The sequence below is a fragment of the Phyllopteryx taeniolatus genome, chromosome 4, assembly GCF_024500385.1.
Source record: "Phyllopteryx taeniolatus isolate TA_2022b chromosome 4, UOR_Ptae_1.2, whole genome shotgun sequence".
Taxonomy (NCBI): Eukaryota; Metazoa; Chordata; class Actinopteri; order Syngnathiformes; family Syngnathidae; genus Phyllopteryx; species Phyllopteryx taeniolatus.
This window is the reverse complement of record NC_084505.1, coordinates 9,188,282-9,198,803: the sequence shown is the minus strand read 5'-3', so window position 1 is coordinate 9,198,803 and position 10,522 is coordinate 9,188,282. Positions and strand designations below refer to the sequence as shown.

Below are 10,522 nucleotides of genomic sequence, written 5' to 3'. Positions count from 1 at the left end.
CCTGCAGCATACTTCACTGATGTCAGCTCACCTGTCTCTCAACTCTCGTTCAAAGCACTCCAATAATTGATCATTGACATTTCCTCTCATCAGCTCAATTACGCTGTGATCTGTGGCTCCAAGTCACGGAGGAAAACAACAAGCGTGGACTCAGTAGACTTTCTATCCTGGTGTTTTTACACAAAACAATCTAACGGCATTTGTCAGATATTTGAATCTTGTGATTGTCTTATTTGAACTGGGCGAGCAGTCACATGACAGAGTTCAACTTCCACTCTTTGTGATCCTTGCTAAGTAAACGCCTGCTGTCCAAATCTTTAGAGATTTTTAGACTTGTACAAACTTTAGTTTTTCACACTTTCAACCAGCAACTAAGCCCACTTGTACATTTGAAATATACTTCCTCTTTAATCGAAGTGAATGCTATTTTTTATTTGTGAAGTTGCCCTTCATATTGAAAGTGGTAGAATGAACGCAGTAATTCTTGTGAAGAATTATTTTTTGTAAGAAAGCAACCGGTCCAGCATAATAATGATGTACATGTATATTGACATTGCATTTCTTGTTTTATTTATTAATAGAGACAAATGGTTCTTAAGGGTTTTTTTTTTTTTTTTGAGTAATGTTTAAAGAAATGTAACTGCAGAGGAAAAGTCTCTTTTTTACTTGATAGGACATTACAGTGTAGATAATAAAGAACTGTTTTTGACACCTGCTTTCTATGGTGTTTCATTGAATCATATATGGAAACTTGTGAGCTAGAAGTGCCTCAAGTATCCAAAATATGCATTACCGGTACAAGTTTAACGGCCTCTTTCCTTGAAATATCTCAGTTGTACAATACTGTGCCAAAGAATGTGACTATAACTTACAGTATTTGCTTATGTAAGACAGGGTATAGGACCTAGTACATAACCTTGTGGCACACTACAAAAACAACATAAAATGCATTAGCTGTATTCTTTTTCATTGACATCTTCGTCATTAAGATATAAACTGCTAAAACATGTTTTCCAATGTATGGCAAACTATGAATGTAGGACGTAACCTTGTGGGTGCCCACCACAATACATAGGGTACAGTATTTTTGGGCACCTCCTGCATAAAGATATGAACCATGAAAAGCACTTCTCATGTAAGACAAGCAAAGTAGGACCTTGGACCTAACTTTAGGGCACACCAGAATTCATGAAATATACTGTATCACTTCTCGTGTATTAGTTGTTAATTAGTTATATTTTCTGACTAGATAAAGCCAATACAGCTTACCTGCCAAACATGGTAGGGGCCTAGGAAATAACCTTAAGCACAACACAATGCATATAATGGCTTACTGTTCATTGCCATCTCCTGCATTAATGGCTGAAGTAACTACCTACAGTACATTTTAAAGAAAGTAGAGCTTTGGACTTAACATTGGTGCACACCACAGAAAAAAATGATATTTGTCAACATATGCTTTTTTTTAATCAACATCAGAGATGTCAAATGTACTGGTATTCAGTACTTAACTAAAAGTACTGATAATTGTCCCAAAAACAACTTGAGTAAAAGTACTGAACTGAAGTAAAAGTAAAAAAAAGTACACTTTTAAATGTACTTGGGTAAAAAAAACTAAATCATCATTTTTAAACCCAGTAATAAAATACATATAGTGAGATTTTTGTATCTCTCCAGATGATTGGCATGCATGCTTTCTCTGAACAAAAATAAAAACAGGTAGGCTTGAATGAAAAGATGAAAATGTATTTGTACTATTGAAATAAATGCATATACAGCACAACATAAGTAGTTAAAAAAAAGATTTGCTTCAAACATTTATTTGCCCACTGCCAAACAGGAAAAGGGTTTGACTGAAACTAGCAAATTATGGCTTTTTTCAGTTTGTTTGTTTTTTAGTTTTGTTTTGGCAGTTGGCAAATAATATCCATCCATTTTCTGAGCCGCTTCTCCTCACTAGGGTCGCGGGCGTGCTGGAGCCTATCCCAGCTGTCATCGGGCAGGAGGCGGGGTACACCCTGAACTGGTTGCCAGCCAATCGCAGGGCACATACAAACAAACAACCTTTCGTACTCACACCTAGGGGCAATTTTAGAGACTCCAATTATTGCATGTTTTTGGGATGTGGGAGGAAACCGGAGTGCCCGGAGAACATGCAAACTCCACACAGGCGGGACCGGGGATTGAAACCCGGGTCCTCAGAACTGTGAGGCTGACGCTCTAACCAGTCGGCCACCGTGCCGCTTGGCAAATAATATATTAAACAAATATTATATATTAATGTTTAAACACGACAATTTCCTACCAACAACAAGCTAGCTTTCTAAAAAAAAATAACGTGGTTCATTCATTGTAGGCACTTTTGGAAAAAAAAAATATATATATCCTTACCTATGAAAGGTTTTTCCCAGTTCGAAGTTCGCCTGTTGTGATTGTACGACGTACTTTGTACTTCCCACCCCTGATCAACATATGTATTAATGCTGCATTTCAGAAAAATGGCAACTCGGATTTATCCCAATCGGATTGTACCAGTTCTGACCTCAAAGCGTTCCAGGCCAATGTAAACAACAAATATGGCTGATAGCGAAAAGTTTTTTTTGTATATTTGTAAGCTATCCATCCATCCATTTCCTGAGCCACTTCTCCTCACTCGGGTCGCGGGCGTGCTGGAGCCTATCCCAGCTGTCATCGGGCAGGAGGCGGGGTACACCCTGAACTGGTTGCCAGCCAATCGCAGGGCACATACAAACAAACAACCATTCACACTCACAGTCATGCCTACGGGCAATTTAGAGTCTCCAATTAATGCATGTTTTTGGGATGTGGGAGGAAACCGGAGTGCCCGGAGAAAACCCACGCAGGCACGGGGAGAACATGCAAACTCCACACAGGCGGGGCCGGGGATTGAACCCGGGTCCTCAGAACTGTGAGGCTGACGCTCTAACCAGTCGACCACCGTGTATTTGTAAGCTATATAGGCCTATATACAATCATAATTTGCTTTATTTATGTAAATGATTTTATCTTATAAGTAAGCATTTCATACATTCATACCTTTTACCGAATAACTTAATGCAAGCAGAGAGGCATATCCTCACACAGTCAGTACAAATTACTTTGGGTTATGTGAAGTTATGTTAAAGAAAGAAAGATTGATGAATATATTTTTATAATCTAGTAAAATTATGTTTTACCATTCACCATTCATTGTCGAGTAACTCAGTGAAGGCGTGTTAGATATTTTCATAATCACCTGACCTGAAAATCTATGGAAAGAACTGAAACTCAAAGTCCATAGAAGAATCCCATGGAACCTTCAAGATTTGAAGACTGCTTGTGTGGAGGAATGGGCCATATTCACACCAGAGCAATGCATGTGACCAGTTTCTCCATACAGGAGGCGTCTTGAAGCTGTCATTGCAGACAAAGGCTTTTGTACAAAGTATTAAATAAATACCATTTCTGATCTTATTTGTTCTACTTTCTTTGTATGTATGGATTACTTGGGTTGTTCCCAACATCTGGTGAAATTTTCATGTCAATAGCACCTTTGGAAATATATTCAGTGAGAAAAATGGTGACGTGTTAAATACTTATTTCAGCCGCTGTAAATCAATCTTGCCTGGCCGGGAGCTCGGCACCCCTAAACATTTGATCCTAAAATCGCCCCTAAGATTCAGTAAACCGCTTAAATACCTGTAACTCGTGCCCATGTAAGGCAAACAAAGTAGGGCTTCAAATGTAACTTTGGGGCAATAGATAAAATCCAGTGGAACCCAAGTTCACGAGTTTTGAAACTGCTAGATTTGAATGTAGCCTCACTTCACCAAACCATCCCCCTCGGGTGTCTGAACTGAGCCATGCCGCTCACTGACGTGCACTGTATGTAACGTGCAAAGTAAACAAGCCAATGTTAGCCACGGCTGCTACGTTGGTAACATGACTTATTCGTAACAGTGTTAGTGTAACACTAAATTATCAGTTTGAAGTTATATTTTTGTGAATGTACAATCTGTTAAAAATCAAAAAGAGGTGATAGTCTTACCCGTCAAGCAGAAATGTTACTAATTGCGCATTGGGTCCAAAGCCTCTCAGCCACTGGTCTCTCTGAAAGGCAGATCCAGTGATCACACTTTTGTGTCTTGGGCTCTGTCCAATTCTCTCTTTTTAACTTTTGTTGCTAACCGGAGGTGAATATTCCGCCATAGTTTCAGCAAAGCTCCTCAAGCCCAACGTAACCGACAATGGCACCCGTAAAGGTGTTAATGTTGTACTATGGACAGGTTGATTGTAAAATTCAATTGCCCTTCTGGGACTAATAAAAGTATTCTGAATCTGCATTTTATGGTTATCCTGAAATTGAAAGAAAGCCAATTAACCTTAACTTTTTGGTACAGTTGATGACCTCTTACATAATGGCATCCATCTCTTGTGCTAACATGCAGTGTGAGGCCTAGGATATATCCTTGGGGCACACCACAACACCTGAAATACACCAAATGACTTCAGGCAAGGAGCCAGTCAGGAACCATGGCGACCTTTTCTTTTGACACCGTTCTGCTCCTCTATCCGTCAAAGCGGCAAATAAAGACCTCGGCTGGGGTGGATGTTGAGAGATGACCACCAGGTTTATATGGTTTCATCCCCCTATCAAACACACATACTTCCTTCCATGTGGCTGTGGTGCAATTACACACAAAGCAAGTTGCAAATTAGACCTCCCCCTCGCCCCTTCTTTTCCTCCTCCACTACATCCTCTGTGATGAGGAATGTCCTCCCACTGCGATGCTGGCCAAGATGTGCAGTGGGCTCCTGTTTCCTGCCCTCCCCACACCCAACACCAGCCCTCCAGCGCTGATCCCAGATAGATGCTTCTTCCACAGCCTGGGAACCAAGCAGACCAGCTGAAAAACATTCACAGAGACAGAACTCTCCCTTGGAATAACCATCCCACTAAGAAACAGAAGGTACAAAACATATTTCTTGTGGCATCAAAGAGTACAAAACAATCCATTTTATTAACTTAATGTACGTATATGCAGCATTCAGTGCAAATGATCACCCTCTCATGAAAAGCAGGGGCAGACGGGAACCAATAAACATAAGTCCCTCCCCAGTCCAATACTGTACTTTTTATTTTGAACTAGGGCAGCAGATCAGTTTGGGGATCTAAAGAATGGAAGCATGGAAATTGGGACGGGTTGCTCGAGAGATGTGAAGACTGCCCTGGTGCCCTTAAGCAAGGCACCAAAGCCAAGGCAACACTTGGCATAAAAATGTGTGAACTGAATGAACAAAACTAAGCAAACTTCTTTTTGTCTAAAATCAGGGGTGTTGTATGTGGTTACTTGTATTGAATTTATTTAATGCCTCTTTTGTAGTGCTTGTAACATCAAAAGTGCATTTCCCGCTCACCAATAACAACCAACCCCAATGATACGTTTCGTGTCCACAGCAATTTAAAGGCATTACATAGATCAACAGTAGCTGCCTAATACCAGTACATGGCAATCAAATATGCGGATTACATGTTGAGTTTAGTCTGAAAGTTCCCTTTTGGATGTGAGCCAATTGATGCCTCATGTACCAGACATGAATAAACAAGGAGGTCAAGTATGTTAAAATATCAGTTATTTAGGGCTGTTGGGCGCCTCAATTAATGCTGTAAATTGTACACATTTGTCTTGGAAAATGATCTACACAAGAGAGCACGTTGGTATTTTTAGTTAGCAAGATGGATTGTAGTACTGTACATCATGGTGGTCCACGGGAAAGTGAATCCATTCACAAGAGTCTTTTCCTTCTTCCTCCATCCGTTTTCTATAGCACTTGTTCTCAGGGTCAAGGATTGAGCTGCAGCCAATTCCAGCGGGGGGGGGTATACCCTGAACTGGTCTATTTAGAGTCTTCAATGAACCAAACGTGCATGTTTTCGGAATGTGGGAGTAAATTGGAGTACTCGGAGAAAATCCATGCATGCATGCATGCAGAGACCATTCAAACTACACACAGGAAGGCCATAGCCGAGATTCGAACCCACGACCTCTCGACTGAGAGGCAAACTTGCTAAACACTACTTGTGCTGCCTCTTTACCTTCTGGTGTATAATACTCAGGGGTTATTTCGAAGCGGTTCACGTAAGATGCCAAGTCTCTTCCCTTGCAAGCAGAAGGAGGGGGCGACGGCCTCATGTTTGGGTTCACCGACACTTGGAGCGGGTGGCCTCCAAGACCTTCTGGTGCTTCCGTTTGTTAAACCTTTTCACGTAGTTGTTGCTCCTGAGAATGCCGTCGCCTGGTTTTAGTCGGCCCCCGAGCAGGTTCAGGAGGTCATTCGGAAGATGCCGCCTCCGGTGGTAGATTTGGCCCATAACAATGTATCTGGTCCCTTGGGAATGAGAATAAATAGGATTGAGGACCAGGTATACCTCAAAAGCAAGTTTTCAGCTCTTAATATTTGTGCGACCCTTTAACCAATACTGCCCCCAATAGCATAAATAAAAGCTATTCACATTTTGTGCAGTTCATTGAGTGAGATAAGAATTTGATCCCCGAGGAAAACATACATTTCTACTCAAGCTCAACAATTAGACATTTCTTGTAGTTGGTCACCAGGTTCGCACACAGATCAGAAGGGATGTTGGTCCAGTTTCAGCCCCCTCTCCAGGTTTTCTATTGGGTTAAGGTTTGGGACTGACTCGGCCACTCCATTATCTAGTATGCTCCTTCTTGAGCCCCTCCTTTGTTGCTCTGGCAGTATGTTTTAGATCTTGTCAGGACCCCATCCATGAGCCTCCTTCAGTGATCTTGCTGAGTAAAGGAGGTTTTCAATCTAGATTTAAATGGCTCTATTCATTGTCCCCCTAGCCGTGTACCCTTGCAGAAAAAAAGCAGCCGTAAAACATGTTTCCCTCGCATTTTTTTATCCTCAAATTACGGTAGGTCCAGTTTATGCCAATTTGCACAACTTTGTTTCCAGTTGACCACAGCACTTCCTGCTTAGCCTTTTCGGACTCATTTAGGTGTTCACTGGCAAACTTAAGACTGGTCTGTTCATCAGCACGGGGATCTTGCAGGAACCGCAAGGTTTCAGTCCATTAAGACCTACCTCATGGTGTGTTACCAACCGTTTTCTTAGTGACTGAGGTCCATATTGCCCTTCGGATAACCCTGCCATGTACGTTGAGGCTACGCCCTTACCAATCTCATGATCATCCACACTCCAACCACTAAAGATCTTACATGAAACTCCAAACCGAGGGCAATTGATGGTTAAGACTGTCAATTTCTGTACTGAACAAACTTAAAAGTGTTATTTCCGCCACTTTATAGTAATGTTTTTATCTATCTACACTGCGACTCATTCTGCTCAGTGTAATTGCTGGGGCTGTAAATATTTGTGATTCTTTGCTATTCGTTTTCTTGTGCGCTGGTGTGGAACTGGAATTTCACCATCGTGGCACTACTAAAAACTTTTTTTTACTCCAAACATTGAGTACTTACCAAGTTTGATATCAGGACAGGGCTTGCTGCATTTGTACGTGTCCAGGACCAGAAGGCGCACTTTGAAGAAGAAGCTGTCAGGGGTGGCATAGAGGCGACTCATCTTGTAGAACCCGTCGCTGCTCACCATCAGAGTAATGAGACGTATCCCTTTACGCAGCACGTCGATGTCGTGGACGACCCCGTTGACAGCTGTTTTAGTGGGAGATCTTTGTCAAGGTATTGTAGTTGATATACTTACTCCTTGTGACACTTTTGGGCTGGCGTAGCAGACGATTTCTCGAAAGTAAAAATGTTCCTTGCCTCCATAAAGGTTGGGAAACACTGGTTTTCAGCGCCCTCGGCAAGCGGACAAGGTAACCTCTTTGTCGCGCTCCTCATACTGTCGCTCATCGTGCTGACTTACCAAACTCGGTGTAGCAGTAGTAATCCCTCTCGTCCTTCTCCTTCCTGCACTCACTCATGCAGAAAGCATCATGGGTGAGGTCGGACTCTGCGAACAGCGAATGACACGTTTGAATGTTTGCTCGGGCTTAACTGATGTCAGTACAACTGCTTCCTCCCCAATTAACTGGAAATGTTGTTGCACTTTGTCTATGGTAAATCAATGCATTTCAATACAGACACAGGCGTCAAAGAGATATCTGATAAGATCCGTTACAAGACCGGTATCAAAGGTTCTGCTCTTACACAGATGGATTATATATTCCTGTGTGGCGTTTGCATGTGTGGGTTTTCTCGGGGCCAGTTGCCTCCCACATCAAAAACATGCACGTCATCTTAATTGAAGGCTCTAAATTGTGGTCGTTTATCTATATGTGCCCTGCGTTAGGCTGGCGACCAGTCCAGGGTGCACCCTGCTCCAGGGATAGTCTCCAGCTCATTAGAATAGAGAATGCTTGGATGCAGTGCTAGACTTCATGCAAATAACCATTCCTGCACGCTGCTTTCTTACAGGTGGTCTTGTGTGTTTATTTTGGAAAAGCAGCACTTGTTTGGACCCAAAGCATGCAAAAATCTACCGCTGTGTTAATTAGTGTGATATGATGGCTTGAAAAACAAGCAGGAGTACATTTCACTGATGGGTTTTCAGTTATCCCCCCTTTCATCCATTTCCTATAGCCCTGGGCCTCATTATGGTGAGCCTTGCCAAGCCAAGCCAACTTTGGGCGAGATGCGGTGTCTCCACGCCGGGAGGCCGAAGCAGAGATTCAAAGCCAGAGTTGTGAGCTCAGTCATGATGGGTGAGGTCGCAGTCAGAGCTGTGAGGCCGACGTGCTAACCGTGACCCCATCTCAAATCTGTAATCCCCAAAGGTACGTAACGGGGAATGACTCCATTCCTAGATCTGACATGTGCTCACATTCCAGGAACGGGACGTAACACTGACCTCGTCTGAGAATGTCAAATTGGTACAGGAGGCTGGAGGATCGGCGGTTGAAGGTGACAGGCGGCCGGCTGTTGTTCCGAGGCGCTGCCGCTCCAATACCGGTATGGTAGAGGCCCGCTTTGCCCGGGCGATTCTCCTCTGGGTCCAGACGTCTGTTGGGGGGGTCTCTGCGAGGAGAAGGTGCTGGAGCAGGCTGTGGGTGAGGAGCGCTCCTGGGTCTAGAGTTGGGATGGCCCTCCGGTTCGGCGGGCGGAAGGAGGCTGATGCCGGGCTGAGCCGTGCGGTTGGCGGCCGCAGCCGTCGACGCCGTCAGAGAAGGTTTGGGAAGCAAGCCGGCCACTTCTCCTCTGGTTTTATCCGTGCTCAGCTCCAGCAGGTGCTCGCTCTTGGGGCCCCGCTTGCTCTTGTTGTGGGGACCGTGGTGGCGAGGGACGGGTGCCAGGTCGCTGTGCTTTGGCCAGATGCCAGAGGGTAAAGGATGAAGGGAGAATTTGGACTCTCCGGTCCTGCTGCTCTTCTCTAGAAGTTCGTTGATGGGCAGAGATGGTTCCTTCACCATCAGCCTGCTCTGGTTGCTCTGTGGGGGGTCCACAAAACTTCTCTGACTTTTCTCAACAAGAGGATAAAACTCTGGAAGTAGAATGTATTCAAAAAGAAGCAAAATTTACATCACTGAGGCAGGAAGGTAGGAAGATAGATAGATAGATAGATAGATAGATAGATAGATAGATAGATAGATAGATAGATAGATAGATAGATAGATAGATAGATAGATAGATAGATAGATAGATAGATTTTGGTGCCTTAAACCATTTTGTAATCTCCAATTTAAAAAAAAAAATCTCCAAGTTAAAAGATGAATGTTTTACAATAAATCACATTGTAAAATTAGAAATGTGGTTCCTATCTTGGACCCAAACTTGCTTGACTGCTTACACTGTTCATAAACTATTGAGAACAACATGAACAGACATTCAAAAAGCCCCTTGTCAAGAAATTAAAACAAATAAAATAAAATACTGCAAACCCTTCCAGACCATATGTTCGGGTAACCCACATTTAAACTGAGTTATCGCTTACCGTTAACAACATGTTCCTGCGCCTTGTGAAGCGGGAGCAGCAGGAAGAAAACGAGATGGATCCTCATCGTGTCGTCGTCGTCGTGGTTGGAGGAGACACACAGAGCGAGATGCACTGCAGTTGCGCCAGAGTCTCCACAGACTTTTATACACCACTGGGATGGGCCTGAGAGCAAGGCGGGACGTCCTATACTGACACACGCACACATGTAGTTCTATTGTCATGACACTCCTTCCATTAATAAGCGCAAAAAAAAAAAAAGATGTCTGCAATGACAGATGACGTAGAGGGGCTGTTTCTAGTGGGTTGTAAACATGATTGATGTGTATATTTGTGTTCTTATTTTGTACATTTCCCATGTTGACCTTTTCAATCATTAAATATGAATAAATAAATACATCAATAAATGTCGTCTCCTGGCACGGCGGACGAGCTCGTGCTTTTCTAAACGCTCTTAACAATTGCGCAAATGAAGCTTTACCTCCTCCTGGAGGTGGGGGCTGCGAACTGCAGCCATCAAATTCAATAAAGAAATATATAGTCAACT

General features: G+C 43.1%; 1 protein-coding gene across 1 annotated transcript; it reads right to left on the bottom strand.

The window, feature by feature from the left end:
• Positions 1-5,002: 5,002 nt before the first annotated feature.
• LOC133477525 (UPF0450 protein C17orf58 homolog) lies at positions 5,003-10,271 on the bottom strand. The gene is made up of 5 exons (XM_061772362.1): positions 9,976-10,271; positions 8,896-9,525; positions 7,912-7,998; positions 7,506-7,697; positions 5,003-6,390 (listed from the first exon to the last, which is right to left on the bottom strand). The coding sequence occupies exons 1-5, from the start codon at positions 10,181-10,183 to the stop codon at positions 6,203-6,205; spliced, it is 1,305 nt and encodes a 434-aa protein (XP_061628346.1). The 5' UTR covers positions 10,184-10,271; the 3' UTR covers positions 5,003-6,202.
• Between the last annotated feature and the right edge of the window lie 251 nt (positions 10,272-10,522).